Raw genomic sequence first — 21,679 nt, 5'->3', positions numbered from 1 at the left:
TGTGTGTGTGTGTGTGTGTGTGTGTGTGTGTGTGTGTATTTACCTAGTGTCATGGCCTTCCCACACTATCATATATATATATATATATATATATATATATATATATATATATATATATATATATATATATATATATATATATATATATATATATATATATATATATATTTATACTGTTGTGTACAGCAAGATAACACAATATAAAATGAAGAAAGAAGTAAGGACGAATGAGAGAAGAAGAATGAGGAAAGGGGAGAGAGAGAGAGTTGAGAAGACCGACAGGCTGGAGATGAGACTTGGACGCATCTCTGACATGTAGCCTACCCAGCCTGAAGCTTCCAGTATGTTATTTATCCATGCAGTCATATTTCCCATGTAAATTTCCTTATTTTTCACTGTCCGTTCAATTTAAGTCTCACCCAGTATTTAGTAGAAGAGTTGCTCTTGGCAGTAAAGTAATCAGTATTCATCTAGCCCCCTAGTTTGATTATTAGAATTTTTAGAAGTTTAAAGTTTTATTCATATAAGCCAGCACAGGGTGCAGTGCAGCAAGAGAGTGGGTGTATGTATATATGCATGTATGTATGTATGTATGCCACCCCTCCCCCCCGTAGAAGGAGAGTGGGAGAGTTTTGGTGTGCTTTCACACAGTCACTACCCAGCACTTAGATGGGACAGACACATTGAGATGGGTAATAATATCTGGCGGAGACTGAGGTAGGATTACAGTAAGTTGGGTCAGTTGCTTTAAGGGGATAAGTAAGTCATTACTGGCCATATGCCTCAGGCTACTTATGTAGTATAGGAGTCTCCATAGAAGCTTGCCAGGGAGTGTAGTTATGTATAACACAGTCCATACCCAGGGAAGTGACTCCTTGGTTGCATGTGTGTGTGTGTGTGTGTGTGGGCTGAGATCTTGTACAGTGAGTGGTGAATTACCCTCCTGTGTGTTCATGGACACTTGTCAGTAGTTGTTTCCCTTGTTAGTGAGCTTGTGTTAAATGCTACTGTTGGCTGATGCTGCTCAGCCACGGTGGACTTGAGTGAAAAGCTGTGTAGTGAACTTTACCTTCTCCTCAGGCCCTGACAAGGCCTGCCGTCCAGAAGGTAGTAAACAACACTACTCAGCGAGAGATATAACACATGGTTGGACAGTGGGAGGATTTGTTACTGAGGGCGATTGTCCAACAGGGCTTTATACCTCAACCATATATGTGTTATTGCTTGTTATAAGTGTTTCTCCCTAGAGGTGGATGTCGATCCTTTTGCAGATGTGGGTGTTAAGTGTTGATAGAGTAATTCCCTTGTCTATAAGTGGGTAAAACAGACTGACGACCTCATAAATGTGACCTGGTGTGACGACCAGTTGTGAAAAGGGTGCAGGAGTCACAAGGGGCCCTTTACACCTGTATTTGAGCCCTGCACTGAGTCCATGTAGGAGGTGGTTCAGGGAAGCTAGTCCAGGTACAGCAATTTGTGATAGGGCTGGGAACTGTTGTCATAACAATATAATTATATATATGTTATCTTATTTTTATATGTGTGTATTATTTTTTTTCTTTTCTCTCCTGTTTTTTTCATTTTCTCTACTTTATTTTCTCTCTGTCCGTTGTGAGATATCTGAGGCCTCGGTGTAGTCCTGCTAATCCCTTCTGGTATTTTCTCAGATGGACAATGTGAGGGCTATGGTTAATTATTTGCTATTCCTGGAGGCTAGAGGGGTGGATATGAGGGAAGTATGCACACTCCCCACATTCCCAAAGACACCTCCCAGGAGTGCATACCAATAGGCTTTAAATGTGCTCTCACATGATCTGTCTTGTCCTGCCGGACAATGTTAGGGATGGCCAGTGGACTAACCTCACACTACAGGAGTGGGAGCCAATAGGGTTGAGTATGCATTTGCATGATCCAAGTTCACCAAGTCGAAACCAATAGGATAGCAGAGAAAAAATGGCATTCACCTTGTCTGCTTTTGCATTGTGTTTTGAAAAGTAGTTCACCTCTGGCGGTCACATCGGGCAGACATGGTCAGTCTCTCTCCCAGTTTATATGGTACATTTATTCTGACATCTTTCTTAACTTTCTCTAATCTCTCTGAGATTAAGATTGTGTATATTTCTTTGCATACTGTGAGCTGGAGTGTAGGTTAATAAGCTGCCTGTCTAGTTGTCTCAGTAGGTGTGAAGCAAGGTATGATTGTGATACCAAATTCACGTCTCTTGTTCGATCAAAACCCATGAAAGGTAACTTTTGGTGAAGACCGGTGGTACAATAAAGTAACAGTAATAAGTACAGCCACTGGTGTCTTTACCCTGAGTAACATTAAGATAATCATTGTATGATGCTTGCTCAAAGGATCAGGTCGTGGGGGTGTCATAACACTATCGACTCTTTACTGGTGGAAGAATGTCTGGGCATTGGCTGAGCAGGAGAATTCTTCAAGAGCTGCATTGCCATGTCTCTACAGGACCAGTTATCAGTTTAACACCTTGGTGGAAAGGAAAGGCAATCCTCCCACTCTCTCTCTCTTAGTATTGTATGATATTGTGTGAATAATTTTTCTGTAATTTATTTGTTCGTGGTAATTGTGTCGCATAATCATCGAGGGCAGAGCAGATTCGTCACACTGTTGTCTCACTCACATTAGTGGTTTTTAGCTGTTCAAGCTATTGCTTTGTAGGGTGCATTGATAGGACCTCTATTAGCTTTCTCCTCTAAAAAATACTTATTCATATTGTTAATAATTTTTTTTTCCCTCAGGTTTGGAGAACAAGCGAGGACTTGGGAGTTGTTTCCATCCTGGAGTGACCCCTGAGAGGCTGAGCCACCACTATTTTCCAGGATATTCTATAACTTTCTAGAATACAAAAGAAATATGTAGAAGTATCAAGAATTTTCTAGAATCTACAAGAATTTTCTAGAATGATTCAGAATATTCTAGAAAAATTGAGAACATTCTGACACATTCTAGATAGACTAAAAATATTTTAGAGTACTGCTTGACAATTTAAAAGTAGGGACTTGCAGACCACCAATCATTTCTGCTTTGGCTGCCTAAGAAGATGCATCACAAGAGGTGAAATGCACATAATATCAAACATGAGCCATTGGTAAATCCTCAAACGGTTTTGTTTCCTCCACTACACATCAAACTGGGTCTCATGAAACAGTTTGTTACAACTCTTGATAAGGAATCTGGTACCTTAAAATATCTTCAAGACTTCTTTCCTAAGCTTTCAGAGGCAAAGGTGAAAGCTTTTTCCTTCATTGGACCACAAGTAAGAAAAATTATGGAGTGCTCAGAATTTCACAGAAAAGGAAAAAAAAAGCTTGGGAGTGTTTCACTGCTGTAGTACAGAGCTTTCTTGGCAACAACAAGGCTGACAACTATATGGAACTGGTTGGAGCTTTAGTGAAAAGCTTTGGTGAGATGGGCTGCAGAATGTCCTTGAAGGTCCATATGCTAGATGCTCACCTTGACAACTTCAAGGAGAATTTAGAAGCATATTTAGAGGAACAAGGAGAGTGCTTCCACCAAGATATAATGAACTATGAACAGAGATGTCAAGGATCCTTCAATGAAAACATAATGGGAAACTACCTTTGGGGGCTCATAAGTGAAAATGATTTGTTGTATTCATGTAAATCAAGAAAACTGTTCATTTTTAATCCTAAAAATTAGTTTCAGAAGTTTTAAAATAAATTTTTGTGTCATTTTAACTTATGTTTTCTGTTTTCTGTCCAAAAATGGTGAAAATGGTGAAATTCAGCTATTTTAACAAAAAATCACTCTAAAAGCCACAAAAGCAAAGTTTGACAGGAATAATGGACATTTTCTATCGTTTTGCAATGAAAAGAGTTGGAAAATAACACTTGCTTGTCAAAGACAAAAATCATGTTACGTAGTGTTATCTTAAAACCTGAACCATTCATAGCACTGAATGGTTTGATAAGCTTGATAATCCATACCTAATACTTGAGTTTCAATAAGAAAGTAAAAGGAATTGATATATTAAAGAGGAATTATGTTATATGGCATAGTAGCTAATGGATCTCGGCCAATGCCTGAATGTTTTTCCGAGAGTAAAAAGAGTATAGTTGTATTTATTTAGTTGTAGTGTAAAGGGTCCAAGCTAAAGCTCATTTGTCCTGTCTCCATATCTACAGTCATCCAGTTTCACTTTAAATTTGTTCACACTAGCAGCTGTGACCACCTCCTCATTTAAACCATTACAGAGATCAGTGCTTCAACAAGGGAAACTATATTTCTCAGTGTCACTGAGACATTTACTCTTCTTAATCTTTTTTTGAATGTCCTCTCATACATATTGTTCCCTCATCCACATGCATCTCCAAAACTTGTCTGTCTACATTTTCCATACAGTTTATTAATTTGTACATTGTTATCAAGTCTCCCCTTTCTCTTTTTTCTTCCAATGTTGTTAACCTCATTTCTTTCAGTTGCTCTTGGCAAGCCCTTTCCTTTAATTCTGGTACCATCTTCATTGCTGCCCTCAGAATTATTTCCAGTTTCCTTATATTCTTCTTCCTATGTAGAGACCATACAACTGCAGCATATTCCAACTTGGGGCATATCATGGTTGTAATGATTTTTTTCATCATATCCATGTCCATGTAGATAAAAGCCATTCTGATATTACTCAACATCCTATTGTGAAGCCACTTGTATATTTCTCTGGTGACAGCATGTCCTGAATAATCAATGTCCTGGTACAAAAAAAAAAAAAAAAAAGTATATGTTCTGCAAACATTGTAATGCTTGATACTATGAGAGAGAGAGAGAGAGAGAGAGAGAGAGAGAGAGAGAGAGAGAGAGAGAGAGAGAGAGAGAGAGAGAGAGAGAGAGAGAGAGAGAGCACCTTGCCTTATAGGTGATGTAGCCTGTACAATACAACTAGGCAAACACACACACACACACACACACACACACACACACACACACACACACACACACACACACACACACACACACACACACACACACACACACACACACACACATGGTAAAAGAAAATGTCTGGTCGTGGAATGAAGAACTTATGCATACCATGATGGTGAATACAATGAGACAGTGGGTGAATGAACTTAAAAGATGCAGAGGAGAAGAACTATCACAGTTGGAGTTAGTGTTTATGAAAACCCCAGAAAGTAGACCAAGAATACATTGTTTAAGTCCAATGGGAAGAAGTAATCATGTGACAATAGAAATAGTACTACAAGAGGAAAAAGTGTTGCACAGGAATGAACAATTTTGAAATGAGAGACAGAATTATGCTAAGGTAAACTTTGCAAAGCTTAATAAATTTTATGGAAAAATCAAGTGGAAAGAGCTATTTGAAGGTAAAGCAGTGCATGAAAATAAGAGGGATTTTTGAACCAGTATAAAGAGGGAGTGCAACAGTTTGTGCCAAATTATAAAATGAAAATTGGGAAACATGAATGATATAATGCCAGGTGTGTAGAAGCAAAAAAAAAAAAAAAAAGAAAGGACAGGGTATGGAGGAAAATTATGAGGAAACTGAACAGAAATACTAGGGAAGAATAGAAAAAGGCAAGGAATGAATGCTGTATAACAAGAAGAGAAGAAGAAAGAAATTTTTGAAAGTGACATAGTAAGAAAATGCAAGGAAGAGCCCAAACACTTCTACAGATACATGAATGGAAAAAAAAAAAAAATGAAATATTGGGATGACATAAGCAAGTTAAAAAGAGAAGGAAGAATTTATGAATCTACTGAGGAGATGAGTGAACTAATGAATGAGAGTTTTCAATCTGTGTTTACAAAGGAAACCGATTTTGTGGCACTGAAAGTGGAGAAAGTCTCTTTCTGTGAAAGTAAGAACAATCCTAAGGATTGCTAAATAGAATGTGGTTGCCTGAGAATGAAAATGGAATTACATATATGAGAGTGAGAAAGAGTGAGAAAGGATGAAGTGAAAATGACATAAAATGAGAGAGAGAGAGAGAGAGAGAGAGAGAGAGAGAGAGAGAGAGAGAGAGAGAGAGAGAGAGAGAGAGAGAGAGAGAGAGAGAGAGAGAGAGAGAGAGAGAGAGAGAGAGAGAGAGAGAGAGAGAGAGAGAGAGGTTTCACTTTCTTGTCTCTTATCTCTAACAGATAAGGGAAGGGGAGGTAACAGAGAAGGAGGTTTGAGACAAGATGAAAGAAAGGAGAGGAAAGGAAAAAGGTGGATAGATGAGTAGCAGCTTGCACAGCTGCTAAGTTAGTCTTGTGAGTTTTAGTTTGTTATTCTAATCAAATTTCTATTAAAATATCAGTGCTCGCATGAATGGCAAGTATGTCTTGCTAATTTTGGTCTGTTATTCTGATTAACTTTTTATTAAAATTCCAGTGCTTGCATGAGTGGTGAATTCATTATGCCAGTTTTGGTTCATTATTCTGATTAAATATTTAATAAAATCTCAGTGCGTTATTGTAGTTGTATGTTATAATGACCATGCATTGCCACATACCTTACTGCATTAGATTTTCAATCTACATTTAAATATCTGCCATGAGAAACCAACATTGGAGCATTGTCTCATAACATAGTGGCTTCCTTCACACAACAGAATATTCTTCTAAATGTATCAGATAAATTGTTGTGGTCTGAGATGTTGCAAGGAATTGGTATATAAAGGCTATTGGAAAACTCACAAACATTTTCATATTTTAATTAATAGCTACTAATTATTTATATTTCTTACAAGTCAAAATTTTTCACTCCCATTCATATTCAAATCATTCAAAGTTATTAGGAGTCACTTTATCTCTTCAACATATTCACTGATCATTGCAATCACCATAAAAACACAGACAATATCAAATGCATAAACACAACAAATATTCAATCAGCACAATTAATGTTCAGTTAGAAAAACACACATGATATCAGCATCACATCAGTTACTAAAAACATTCCATAACTGAGTAAACCTTTGTACACCATACAAACCTGTCATACCAAATATAAAACATCATTTAAACATCCTACTCCTCCTTTAACGAGAAAATTTATTTATAGACTGCATTGTGCTTTCAAGCTCCACTTACTTTTCAGTTATTCCATCCATCTCAGCCCCTCTTTGGTCAGAACCTCTAGAACCTCTGGCTCTCTATCTGCTACTCTTTGCTACTCTCCACTACTGAATTATTCCACTGTTACATGGTATAGTATATAATTGTTTGGGACTGCCTATCTCCCTCAGAAATTTATCTTTATTTTTGTAGCATTTTTCATATCTACCATTCACAATGCTCATTTATGCATGTGATCCGCCCACAGGCGTGGTACTTGATACAGTTGCCAGTCAGAGGGTAGGGACAGTCTGGAGGCGGAGTTTGAGTGGGCGTGGGTATTTTTCTTTAGGCTGACTTGTCCTTCCTGGCCAACCCTCATGCCTCCTGACCTACTTTCCCTTTCAAATCCTTTCTCTGCCTTGTCCCTAATATCATTACCATTAATCCCTCTTTGACCCAGGCTGTCTTCCCAGGTTTTATGACTGTCTTCCTGTTGTGGAATGCATGGATCCTGTGTCCATGTTTGTGTTTTCTCGGCTCCCTCGATATCAAGCGCTAATTACCTTCCCTTTCTTGGGTAGTATGACTGCTTGTTATTCTTCCTACTTCATTCATCTTCTCCATTTTTTCTTCTCTTCCATCTTCTTTCTTCTTCCTTATTTTGTTTTCTGTCTTTTTCTTCTTCCTTGACATTGCAATATATACTGTGGTGTGGGGTCACCACAAAACAAAGGACAGGATTTCTTTTGTGGCTCTATTCTTTTATTATGCGGAATGAGAAATTACCAGCACCCCTTCCAGAATGTAAATTAAATAATAGTATGCTAGTAAGAGACACCTACCTAATGTCAAAATATGAACCAAATCACTTTGTCATATAGTGTTACCTATATCAAACAATCTGTATATTACTACTTCGTGACTACATAAAGACCATCAGGGTAGAGACAGATACTAGCACCAACTTGCCTGAGAGTAGCTCCTTGTGTCTTGATTTCATCTTGGTGTTTGAGAGGGATGTAGGATATCAAATGAGGCATGGGCTCATCTTCTTTTTCAAGTCTTGGAATCTTGTACACACTTACTGGCTCTGTAAACATAGAGTTCTAATTGACCTTGTAAAGAATTTTGATGTGACACAAATAAAAAAAATTACCTATAATAATTACTGGAGTTAGGAAACAGCTAAAAGTGATGACCTCTTAAGGGAAGTTCTGAATTCCTAATATTCAAGCAGTTACACTATCACTAAAAATGATTAGGTAGAATTTATCAATGTATGTTTCTGAAAAAAAAAAAAAAAAGTTTCTACATACTCATAAAGTTGTTGATTGTTGGCATTATCCTTCCAAGAGACCACTGCATAGGAAGTGCTAGTGTCAGTTATCTATGAAGATGCAGAAGGAAAAAAAACTGAAATATGATGTACCCTACAAAGAATGAAAATGGTAAGAATATAGTGGATATGTGTGTTGAGAGTGACTTTTTATGCAAACTTTAAGTGCAAATGTCTCATTTTTATCTTTTTTAAGGGGGTAAATGACACTGGAGGAACTCTACCTAAATTATTTGGAGTAAAGTGTTAAAACTTTGTAGGTAAATAGGTATTGATGTTACCAACATTTTATGTGTTCAAGAACAATGTATGTATATGTATAATAATAATAATGACTTACCATAAACCACTGCCTCAGTGTCAGGAACCTTGGTCCCATAGGACGCAGGCTCATTTCCTGAGACTTTTTTTGGAGAAAAGGTGCGCCTTATGAGCCATCAAATATGTAAATTTATAATGCAGACTTTTCAATATATCTCTGGTTTCTGCAGCCGATAGGTATTTATACTTTTCAGATTTTATTTATCTCTAACAAAATAAGCATTTTCTGGCCTAAAAATTAATAAATTAATAAATAAAAATAAAAATACAGTACAGCACTGTACTGTAGAACACACTGATTGAAATACATTAAAAGAAAATATGTAGATGAGTAAACAAAGGATCACACATACTGTCATCATCATCATCAATCAAACTGTAGTATCTTCGCAGGTGAGTGTACTAAATTTACATTTTTTTTTATACATAAGGCTGTCTAAAAGAAGTTTGAGTTTAAAAAGTGTTTAAGAGTGTAGAAAAGGTTTATAAGTGAAGAGGTGGTGCACTCTGTGCTGTGATGACGTCACAACAAAAATAGCCACCCAGCCATACTTATATCAGTGCTATACTCGCTCATTTATTGCAGATGACTACAATACAGTCCACATACATGAAATGACATGCACTAGTAAGTAAAGTATTGAGTTCTAAATATATAAAAGAATGAAAATAAAGGAAATGGGATGAGTAATGAATGATATTAGTAACAGATCTTCACCAATATTCTCATCACCAAAGACAGCAAGTACTCTGTAATAAAAATCACCAAGTGGAAAAGCACTACCCATATGTTTACTGTTACTGAGTTGGGTAGGATGTGGCTGTTTCCATGGCAACATTGATAATTTGTTTACAGTATCATGGGAGGTGCCCAAAACCATTCAGTTGGGCAACTCAGGTGATCTGGGCGACCCGGGTTGCCTGGGCTGCCTGAGTCACACTACAGAACACAGCCCTGTCTCTACTTTGTGAATTTTCATTTAGTGTGGGGGGTTTTGGGATGTAACACCCACAATAGTCAAGGGATTACTGTACATATATATATATATATATATATATATATATATATATATATATATATATATATATATATATATATATATATATATATATATATATATATATATATATATATATATTAATGAAAAATTATGCAATATCAATGTCTAATGAATAACTGTTGAAAAAAAAAAGAACTTCATTAGGTTAACAAACTTAAAAATTCACTACCATGCAGACACTTCAGGACATCACTTAGGCCTCCAATGTGGTCATGGTGCCAATGAGAGATGACTATCTGGTCTATGGTGGTGTCCTGCTGCTGCAGGACAGTCTCTAGGGATGTGATGTACTCAGCATTTCTTGCCTCCCCTACGTCCAACAGCACACGTCTGCAAAACATTTATCCTTGAATATAATGCTTCTTGTGTTTTCTAGAGCAGTATGAGCACATTTTTGTAAAAATATCAATAAAATATATGTTAAATCTGAGTGGACATGAAGTATCAACCATGGTTTCAGGAAGGTGGTAGAGCTCCAATCTGTATTGTGCTTCTAGCAATTCCAAATTTATCTTTGCCTTTTCATAGTAATCTCTTCTCTATCCTTTTTTTTTTTTTTTCTAATTTTGAATGAGTGTATATTACACCTAGCTTTTAACTGACAATTTAATGGCCCGTGTCATGTGTTCAGATGCTAATGGTTCTGATTTGGTAAAGAGCAACATGACTATGGGCAGTTAGGGACCTCCATCTCACCACTGGTATGTAGAAAATTTTTTTGGATAACAATGGCCTAGATTCATACTAATGACATGAGTGCAGCTGAGAAGAGAATGGAGAAAACAAAAAATTTAAAATTAATTGTCATATAATGTAAAAATACTAGTCTCACATTAAAGACTTTGAAGTAATTGACAGCATGAATGGAAATTACAATATGTGGAAGAAATTGGAAAGAGTGATATGGTGTGGTGTGTTATGGATGAGAAAAGTATGCAAGAAATGCAAGAAAAAGTCATCTTTTGTTTTTCACCACTGGAAAACATTCATGGAAACTCTTAAAAAAAACTTTTTGTATTCTTACCTTTCCATTCTCATAGCAGAAAAATTATGTTATCATCTAAGAATAAAATAGTAAAAGAAGTAAAACTAAAACAAGATAGAGGATGAGAAGGAAACCAGGTCACAAATCCCAAGTACTCTTTTTTTTTGTACTTGTACTTACACATATTCTTGCTGTACTTATACAATTTCTGGGACTGAAGCATTGATGCAATTAAAGATTTTAGTAAATTTCTCTGGACTGAAAACTCCTGTGATGGCTATCTCTTTGTTATCTACATATTAAAGTCAGTAGTGTTTTGGTTCCTGCTCAAGTCCCTTTCTCCTAAATAAAAATCTACAGTATTATTTCAAGAAAGCCCAATGGCAAGATATATTTTGGGACAATGCACAATTTACAAGGGACTATGAATTCTGAAGAGGATACTGCTATATTATGATTTAGACTGCAAGAAGAGTAATTGAGCCAGTATGCTCTTATAGTTAGAAAAAATAATTATCCAAAATTAAGAACCATCATTAGAGATTAATCCAGGTTACAGCCTGTAGTAGGAACATGAACCTTTCCAGTGCCAATTCTGTAAATTTATGGTACAACTTTTTAAAAATTCTAGATGTGAATTTGTTAAATGAACTTGACAGAAAACACAGTGTACTCTAAGCCTCATCATAACCAATGTACGTGTTCATTTGTTGGTAGCAGAGATCATGTTAGTGCTTGTATAGTCACCATCCCAGGCTCAGATGACACCCCTCTGAGACTTGGTGCTTGCTACCTGCCAGGAGGAGTACCAAGAAATAAAAATAGACAGTATGTACTGAACACAGGTGGTGTCATATGTTGCCAAACCACCAGATGCTCTTGGAAGTACACCGACTCACAATTTTGGTGTATTGAGTGTGATGTGGGGTTGTGCATTGCGGCCAGCTTAAAAAAAAAAAAAAAATCTACTTACTTCTTCATTTATTAAGTGATTCAGCAGTAATTGTAAATGGTGTTTTCATAACAGACATAGCTGAAAAAAGTGTCACCACACACTCAACTGCATGCAAGTGGTATGTATAATGGTGGTGCTGTGAAAAATATACCAACTCTCACTCACTCATATATGCATAACCTACCATTCGTAAGTGTATTGATGGTGTGATGATGTAATGTAAAGGTATAAAATAATTTATTACCAAGGTGACATAACATCATTCATGACCACTGGTAAAGCCCACAAAACACTAGCACCCCACATATGACTGCCATCACACATGCGCACAAACGCAGAACAATTTATTGGATTATTTTTTTTACACTTTGCTAAACCAGTTTTTACATATTTTCCATTATTTAGGATAAGAAAAAAATTGGCCAGCAACACAGATGGGTTTAACTTCTTCGGTACAGCAAGTCAAAACGCGCACCACACATCATATCCAGGGTTTCCGTGTGCGTGGCAAACTTTAAAACTCCATCACTGACATTCATAAAACTAACAATAATCATAACATACTATGTATCAGAATGTCTGGAATGATTCCATTGTGCCTTACACACCAATATTCAGTCTAAAATAAATTGCAATTTATATTTTACTCACTAGTGATAGAAGGTTGTAATCTTCCTCCTCTGACTGATAAAGTATGAGTGTTGAATGAATTGAGTCAAACGTGTTTTCAGCAGCTGGTGGTAGTGAGGGTGATGGTGACAGATGAGGGGGCACGGGAGATGGAGGAGGGGATGAATGTGAAGGGGAAGGTGGTGGTGGTGAGAGATGAGGGGATGCAGGAGATGGAGGAGTGGGTGAATGTGAAGGGGAAGGTGGTGGTGGTGAGGGTGATGGTGACAGATGAGGGGATGAAGGAGATGGAGGAGGGGGTGAATATGAAGGGGAAGGTGGTGGTGGTGAGGTTGAGTGGTGAGGGGAAGGAATGATGGGTGATGGTGGGAGAGAGGGAGGCTGAGAAGCAAAATTAGCAGGGAGAAGTGAAGATGAGCAGGGGGAGGAGAGGCAGGAAGGTGAGGAAGGTTGATGATGTGGCGAGGAAGGTTGTGAGGAAGGTTTGTGGGGATGAAGAGGGTGCAGCGGAAGGTCTATGGGGTGAATGATCACACATATTACCTCACCAACTGTAAGCACATGACTGACAGTCTGACACAACAGAAAAAAATTATCACAGGGAAGTCATCCTTTTCTATAAATAAAATTACCAGTTATTTTATCTTTGTGTGATTTATTTATCATCTTTTTGTAATTCTCATTTTACTATAACTATGATCATTATTACCTATATGTCCATTTTTCATCTTTATATCAGTGAATTATTTGAATGTTTCTTGTGTGAGAAATTACTGTATCAGCTGAGAGAGAGAGAGAGAGAGAGAGAGAGAGAGAGAGAGAGAGAGAGGAGAGAGAGAGAGAGAGAGAGAGAGAGAGAGAGAGAGAGAGAGAGAGAGAGAGGAGAGAGAGAGAGAGAGAGAGAGAGAGAGAGAGAGAGAGAGAGAGATGATGGCCACCTTGCACGTGTGTAGATGTCATCCACTAAATTATACTATAATATTTTGGCAATAAGTGAAATAATAACAAATAGAAATATGTACCAGTACTATAATAATAGAACAAAAGCAAAACACAACTGCTGCCAAACATTTTGCTTTACCACACTCTTTCCCACCACCCATCCTACCACTTTTCTTGTGAATGCTTGTGAGGAGGAAGGGAGAGAAAAGAGCAAGATACTAGATAACGGAGGGTAAAGGGGAGATGACAGAGGATATAGGGAGGGACTGGTTGAGAAAGAGGTACATAAATAATGTTCATCACAGAACAATTTCATACAATGAAACAGAGATGTACTGTTGGTGGCAAGACTGAAACAGTTTCACATGAAACACACACACACACACACACACACACACACACACACTCTCTCTCTCTCTCTCTCTCATTTCAAGATAAGAGAAAAATAAAAATTAAAAGCAGAAACAGATGAGAGGGATGGGAAAGGAAGGAGTGGGGTTACATGATACATGACCAAAGGTGCAAGTAAGTATGTACTGGTAACTCAATGGGCGAGAGGTTTCTACACTCACAATTATCATATTTTCTCTCACTTTATTTGTTATTTCATGGTAGAAACCACGGAAATTTGTGTTACTTCATGGTAGAAACCATCTGCTAAGATCCACTATGAGTGTGTGAAATTCCCTCATATTCTGACAATAGAATAATATTGGGAGGAACGTAAAACACTGTATCATGTCCGGCCAATCTTCTGAAAGATCTCATACTATATCCAAGAAGAAATGAAACACACACTGGCTCAAATGACCATGACGCAATATGCACGTCACTCAGATATGCTATGAGAGATGAAATTATTCACATACTGCATCATCGTGCCAAAGAGGCTAAGGTTAAAATGGCTTGCACCACATGGGTTATGGAACAATCAAACTGATGAAATGATCTCCTACTTTTCCCGATACACGTATTATTGGCAAAAAAACAAAACTCTCTTTTGAGCTAGTTCTCATTATTATTTGATTTCCTGAGCTTGGTTTGATAGCATATACCATATTTGCTGTCGTATTAGATGCATGTCTGCATAAGATGCACCCCTGTTTTATAAGAATGTTTTGTAGAAAATAATTCATTATGTTTCATAATAAAGTTATTGAGAAAAAAAATGTAGTGTGTGTTTGTGTGTATGTGTATGTTTTATGGAAGAGAGACACTGGCCAAGGGCAAGAAAATTTTTAATTAAAAGAAAGGTCTACTTAATGCCAGTTCCCATAAATGTGTCAGATAGAAAAAAGTGTCTTGAAACCTCCCTCTTGAAAGAGTTCAAGTCATAGGAATGAGGAAATGCAGAAGCAGGAAGGGAGTTCTAGAGTTTACCAGAGAAATAGATGAATGACTGAGAATACTAGTTAACTCTTGCATTAAAGAGGTTGACAGAATAGGGATGAGAGAAAGAAGAAAGTCTTGTGCAGCTAGGCTGTAGGAAGAGAGGAGGCATGCAGTAAGCAATATCAGAGGAGCAGTTAGTGTGAAAATACTGGTAGAAGATAGCAAGAGCTGCAACATTGTGGCGATGAGAGAGAGGCTGAAGAGGAAAGGGATTGATAAGATGAAAACCTTTTGATTCCACCCTCTCTAAAATAGTGGTGTGAATGGAACCCCTCCCCCTTACACATGAAGCAAACATGAACAGATAAGGCCCCTGTACAGAGTTAGCAGCTGGGATGGGAGGAGGGAGCGGGGTGAGAAAACTAGCAGAGACAACTCAGAATGCCTAACTTCATAGAAGCTGATTTAGCTGGAGACGAGATGTGAGGTTTCCAGTTTAGATTATAAGTAAAGGAGAGACTGAAGATGTTCAGTGTAGGAGTTGGCTTTAGTTGGGTGTCATTGAAGAAGGAAGGATAGATATCTGCAAGGTTGTGTGAAGCTGAAAATGGAGGAATTGAGTTTTTGAGGCATCAAACACAACTAAATTTGCTCTGCCCCAATCAGAAATTTTAGAGAGATCAAAAGTTGGGCATTTTGTGACTTCTCTGCATGAGCTTTTTACTTCCTGAAGGGTTGGACATCTATGAAAAGACTTGGAAAAATGCAGGATGGTATCATCAACATAAGAGTGGATAGGACAAAAAAGTTTGGTTTAAATCAGTGGTTCCCAAAGTGGGCGGGTACCGCCCCCCTGGGGGCGCTGGAAAGATCTGGGGGGGCGGTGAGGAAGAAGGGGGCGGTAGGGGGGCGGCAGTCCGAAGTCGAAGTCAGAAGTTCCTAAATGTCGACAGTGAGGAAACTGGAGTGGCAGAGGAAGAACTGATTTCAATTCAAAATGACATTGAGCTAAGGCCAAAGTTCAAAAAGTCATATCAAGATTTTTGGTTACAAAGAAAAATTTCTGACTGCTATCAAGTGCTGTGGAACAAGGTCAATGTACTTTATTTATTCCCAACATTGTATTTAGTAGAACGGGGCTTCAGTGCAGTCGCCTTGCTTCTTTCCAAGCAAAGAAACCGACTGAAAATTACTGACCGCGGGGATCTACGACTTCTTCTTAGTGAGTTCCAACCTGATGTTGAGAAGCTTATGTCCCTGCACCAAGCACATCCATCCCATTAATATTAAGTGTGAGACAATGAAGGTTACTGGTGGAATGTTTATTTACCATTCCATGTTGCTGAAACAGTTAAAACTGCTAAAAATGATTTGGTTTACTAAATTGGGTTTTATTTGTGAAATACACATTTGTGTTTAACCTTTCTCTTTTCAAATTGCAGCATACCAAATATCAAGAAAGAGGTGTTTGTTTCCATATGTGTCTGTGTGTGGGGGGGGGGGCGCTAGGAATTCACCAGGGAGCCAAGGGGGCGCCAGCCTGCAAAAGTTTGGGAACCACTGGTTTAAATGATCACTGATGAATAATTGTTAAAGAGTGGGTGACAGGACAGAACCCTGAGGAACACCACTGTTAATAGACTTAGGAGAACAATGATCATCTACCACAACAGCAATAGAATGGTCAGAGAGGAAATTTAAGAAGTTAAATATAGAAGGATAGAAGCCATAGGATGGTAGTTTGGAAATCAAAGGTCTATCAAAAGCTTTTGATACGTTTAAGGCAACTGTGAAAGTTTCACCAAAATCCCTGAAAGAGTGTGTATTTTGTCCTCACATCTGGTGTGATGCAGCACTGTGGCTGTGCAGTACTACCATCACACCAAGAAAAAAGTGTTTGTGTGTATGTTTTCTCTCTCTCTCTCTCTCTCTTTTCCATGCCCTATTTTCCCTTCCATCCTTTCCTCCCCATTCCCTCCCTCTCCCTTTCCTGACCTCCTTCCCCTTCCCTCCCTCTCCCTTTACTGACCTCCTCCACCTTCCCTCGCTCCTTACATCCATCTCACCTACCCTCCTTCCTTCCATTCTCTCTCTCTCTCTCTCTGTGTGTGTGTGTGTGTGTGTGTATTTACCTAGTTGTTTTACCTACTTGTACAGGACATGAACCAAATCTCATTTTATCCTGTCTCCAGGACCATATTTATCCAGTTTCTCTTTAAATATGTGTACTCTGTTTGCCACAACAACCTCTCTCTTATTTCTCCTCCCATTTTGTACTTCCACAAAATGGGGGGAGAAATAATAATGAAAAGTAATGAAGAAAAGATTTGGGAGTAAAGATTAACCTGAAAGGCACATAAATGGGATATTCAGCTCCACATACAGCTTGTTAACAAACATTAGGGTGGTGTTTAACTATTTAGGTAAAGAAATGATGAAGAAAACTATAAAAAACATGATACAACCTAAACTGTAATATGCAGCAGTAGTTTGGGCTCCACACAGAAAAAAAAGAGAGATACAGAAACTGGAAAGAATACAGAGGATAGCGAAGAAGATGGTACCAGAATTGAGACTTAAGCTATGAAGAAAGACTTGAAGAGATGGGATTACCATCACTATAAGAAAGAAGAGAAAGAGGAGACCTTATAATAATGTACAAATTAGTAAACAATATAGAAATAGACAGAAATGACTTGGTACCACAGATGGAGGAGGGAGAGAGACAGATGAGGGGGCATGGGAACAAAAATAAAGAAGAGTGGATGTTCAAGTGACATCAAGAAATGCAGCTTTCCATATAGAAATGTGTGTGTGTGAGAGAGAGAGAGAGAGAGAGAGAGAGAGAGAGAGAGAGAGAGAGAGAGAGAGAGAGAGAGAGAGAGAGAGAGAGAGAGAGAGAGAGAGAGAGAGAGAGAGAGAGAGAGAGAGAGAGAGAACAATCCTGGGAATTGCTAAGCTGAATGAAACGGATTGAGAATGAAAATGGATGGAACCAGCATAAATATGAAGAAAATGGGTGGAGGAAAAAATGAAAAGAAGTGGAGGACAGGAAAGGAAAATACCTGTTTCACAATACTTCCTCTCTCTAATTCTTCACTCACTTCTCACACTTGCTGCTTATATATATTCTTTCTACTTTCTCCCCATCCTCCTCCTTCACCTTTCCTCCACTTCCTTGCCCCATGTACTCTTCTTCCCTGGTTATGTCCCTTTCTCACCTTTTCCTTTTTCCTCTCCCTTCCTCTTTCATCTTGTCTCAAACCTCCCTTCCTGTCACCTTTTCTCCCCCTTATCTGTCAGAGATAAGGGACAAGGGAGGGTGGGAGAGTGGGAGGGAGGAGAGAGAAAGAAAGAAAGAAAGAAAGAAAGAAAGAAAGAAAGAAAGAAAGAGAGAGAGAGAGAGAGAGAGAGAGAGAGAGAGAGAGAGAGAGAGAGAGAGAGAGAGAGAGAGAGAGAGAGAGAGAGAGAGAGAGAGAGAGAGAGAGAGAGAGAGAGAACATTGAACATTTATTAATAACTAACAGTTACAGTTGGGAGGTATATACATATATACATACTCGTACAGTAAAATCCCTCTCATCCGGCATTCGAGTATCTGGCAGCTTCAAGTATCCGGCACATTTTTCCCCAAGCCTTAAAATCAATAAAAATCAATGTGTACTCATAAAATTGATTAAAATTCCTGCGCGAGGCATACTTTGTCCCCTCGCCACCAGAGTGCACTGCTTTGTGCCACCCGCGGCCCACTGCACTGTGTTTACTCAGTGACTCAGTCCCGCATGTGCACTGTTTATCACCTGACGCCTTCATCATGCTTAAAGTTGTAGAAAAGAGGAAGCGTGTTGTGCTTACACTTAAGCAGCTGATCAGATCAGCTGCTGATTAAGATCAGCTGATCTTTGTTATGGTAAGATGCGTGAGTGTAGGGTGGTGATTGTGGACATAATTTCACTTCTATTCAAGTATCCGGCATGTCGGCGGTCCCATTGATGCCGGGTAAGAGGGATTTTACTGTAGTTAGGATTAATGTGACTGTAGTTAGCCTTTTCAAAGCAGAGCTTTTCAGGCAAAATGGTGAGTAATAATGGGTAAGTAATGTGGCAGATGGCAACAAGGATATAATATGTTGTACAGTTCATTTCCAACATTACATACTATGATTTATGAAGGTATTTGCAATAAATGCTTACAAAACAAATATAATAAATAAATATGCAGTTATAATAGATACGGATATAATAAAAAATAATGATAATAGATAATACAGATAATATAATAAATAGTAATAATAAATAATACATACATAATAAATAAAATATAAGAATGATAAATATTCTAGAATATGTATAGTAGATACAATAACAGTAGCATACTGATGATTTCAATATAAAGTAGTGTACTAGATATGATAAGAGTCTGGATACACTGTTGCTTTAGAATGAGGTAATAATTCAAATTAGTAAGTAGCTAAGATCTGATTTTTAAATTTTCTTTGAAATGTGGTGATAGAGGGTGCATCCTGAATTTGGAGAGGTACAGAGTTCCATACACGAGGTCCTAGATAAGGAATTGAGTGCTTAAATTTTTTAAGGCGATGAGGGGGAATGCTGAGGTTATCACAGTTGCGGGTGTTATGGTCATGAGATGGAAGGAGGTTCTGTATTTTATTATTATTTGAATACATGTAAGTAGTGATAGCAAATTTAGTAATGTCATCTAGTTTTAACATTTTTGTTTCTTTGAAGAGAGGATTTGTATGTTCTAAGAAATTACTATTGGTTATTATTCTTACTATTTTCTTGAGTTGTAATTTAAGAGGAATTAAATAAGTTGGATAAGTTGTGCACCATATTGGATTGCAATAAGTTAATAGTGGATATATGTGGGCATAATAAATGGTCTTAAGTACTTATTGTGGCATGTATTCTTTTGCTTGATAAACTAGAGCGACGTGTCTTGATACTTTTAAAGTGAGGTTATTTATGTGATGCCTAAAAGTTAATGAATCATCATAAGTAACACCAAGAAATTTTATTTTATCAGTTCTTAAAATTATTTTGTCATTTATACATAATTGGGGAAGATTTAAAGTTTGTTTTACTGTAAATAGCATGAAGTAAGTTTTTGTATTATTGATAGTGAGTCTGTTGCTTAGACACCATACATAAAGCTTTTTTAGTTCATCATTAGCATTATGTACAAGTTGATCTGGGTTTGGGCCTGACAAGTACATTGTCATGTCATCTGCAAATAATATTGTTCTAGATTCAGAAAAAAATATTTGAAATGTCATTAATGTATATTAGAAACAATAAGGGACCAAAACACTACCTTGCAGTAGTAGAAACCATATGAGATGGTCTCTTGCTACAATCAAGTGTGGCTGTTGCTGTGGAAGACTTTTCATTATTAAAAATAACATATTGTTTTCTGTTTGCTAAGTAATCTTTGAGCCATAAAAAAAATTTGTCCACGAATTCCATATTGGTGCATTTTGTTCAAAGAATTTTATGGTTTACAGTGTCAAATGCTTTAGCGAAGTCAATGAAGATTGATAGAACTGATAGTTTGTTATCTATGGCATAAAACACATTATTAGAAAATTTATTTAGTGCTGTAAAAGTGTTTTTATTTTGCCTAAAACCATATTGGGAGGGATTTAGAATGTTAATGTAGTTTTTAGGATCATTGGCAGGTCCAGATTTGTGTATGGGAGTGATTTTGGCAGTTTTTAAAATACCTGGAAAAGTTCCATTTGCAATAGATTGATTGAATAATATGGACAGAGGGACTGAGAATATATTAGAGTTTCTTTTGATAATAGGAGCAGTCATGTCCTGTATACCAGAATTTTTATTGTTTAATGACTTTATTACTGCATTGACTTCACATGGTGTAATGATAGGAAATACCATGGAGTGTGGGTGATTGCCTCTTATATAATGAATTGAGTTTTTATTAGATTGTGGGAGATTACTGTCTAGTTCCAGGGCAATATTAGAGAAGTAATTACTAAAAGCTTCAGAGATGTCAGATGGTCTGCTGAATATGAAATCATTATATTTGTTGCTTGTACCACTGTTTCATCTAAGTTGTTCCATATTTCTATGCTTCTATTTGGGAAACCATATTTCTTGATATCTCTTCTACTTGCTGTTTTCCTCAATTTCACTCCATGTCCTCTTGTATGTCTTGAGTCCCACACAAATAAGTCTTCTTTGTCAACCTGATCCTTACCCTTTAAAGCTCAGCATATAGCAATCAGGTCCCTCTTTCTCTTCTCTCTTGTAATGATGGAAGCTTCAATCTCCTTAAATCTTTCTTCAAAGGCTAAATCTCTCAAACTTGGTACCAATTTGGTTGCAGCTCTTTGGATCCTTTCTATTTTCCTTATTTCCTTTTTATCATGGGGTGACCAAACAATTGTGGCATATTCCAGTTTTGGTCAAATCACATATTCCATCAACTTTTTCATCATCTCTTCATCCATGTAAGCAAATGCCCCTTTCATCTTTCTTAGTAACTCATAGGTTTTCCCAACTATTTTGTTTGCATGTTTTTCGGGTGATAAATTATCACTTATTGTAATTCCAAAGTCTTTTTCTTCTTTGATTTTCTTAATTTCCACTTCTCCCATGGTGCAGGAACTTGTCAATCTTCTTTTGCTTTTTCCTAATTCCATAACCTTGCATTTCTTTGCATAGAATTCCATTTCCCATTTCTTACTCCATTTATATATCTTATTTAGATCTTTCTATAATATTTCACAATCCATATTGTTTTCCACTCTTCAATAATTTTACTTCAGCAAATCACCTGTCTGCTAGATGGTGCTGTCACATGAGACACGCTGCGCTTTGCTACACTGTCAGTAGTAGCTATGTGAACACCACACTGATCGGACGTTGGGCCAGCCGCCTGCTGGTCCATTGTTGCTATTCCCGTTATCCGTGATAGGAGTGGGTTATAAACTATCACACTACCTGTGTTGGTGTGGGTTGTGAATACCCATTACCCGTGATAGGGGCGGGCTGTTGCCACTCCCATTACCCGTGATAGGGGTGGGCTGTTG

The 21,679-nt window shown here is 37.5% G+C and overlaps 1 protein-coding gene across 4 annotated transcripts in view; it reads right to left on the bottom strand.

Moving 5' to 3' along the window:
- LOC135103718 (endoribonuclease LACTB2-like) overlaps nucleotides 1-21,679 on the bottom strand; it is a 92,243-nt gene that overhangs the window by 53,386 nt on the left and 17,178 nt on the right. For 3 of the 4 annotated variants that reach the window (XR_010270180.1, XM_064010348.1, XM_064010349.1), the window contains exons 2-3: nucleotides 9,930-10,090; nucleotides 8,012-8,132 (exon numbers count right to left, since the gene is read on the bottom strand). Coding sequence is in view for 3 of the 4 variants with exons in the window: in XM_064010348.1 (XP_063866418.1) it covers nucleotides 8,012-8,132; nucleotides 9,930-10,090 (282 nt within the window). In the remaining variant the exon portion in view is untranslated. Of the gene's footprint in view, nucleotides 1-8,011; nucleotides 8,133-8,358; nucleotides 8,430-8,718; nucleotides 9,687-9,929; nucleotides 10,091-21,679 lie in introns of those variants that run through there. The other variant, XM_064010350.1, reaches the window with a different exon arrangement.

This window comes from Scylla paramamosain, chromosome 9 (genome assembly GCF_035594125.1).
Source record: "Scylla paramamosain isolate STU-SP2022 chromosome 9, ASM3559412v1, whole genome shotgun sequence".
Taxonomy (NCBI): domain Eukaryota; kingdom Metazoa; phylum Arthropoda; class Malacostraca; order Decapoda; family Portunidae; genus Scylla; species Scylla paramamosain.
Note: the sequence above shows the minus strand (reverse complement) of the source record. Positions and strands in the feature narration are given on the sequence as shown.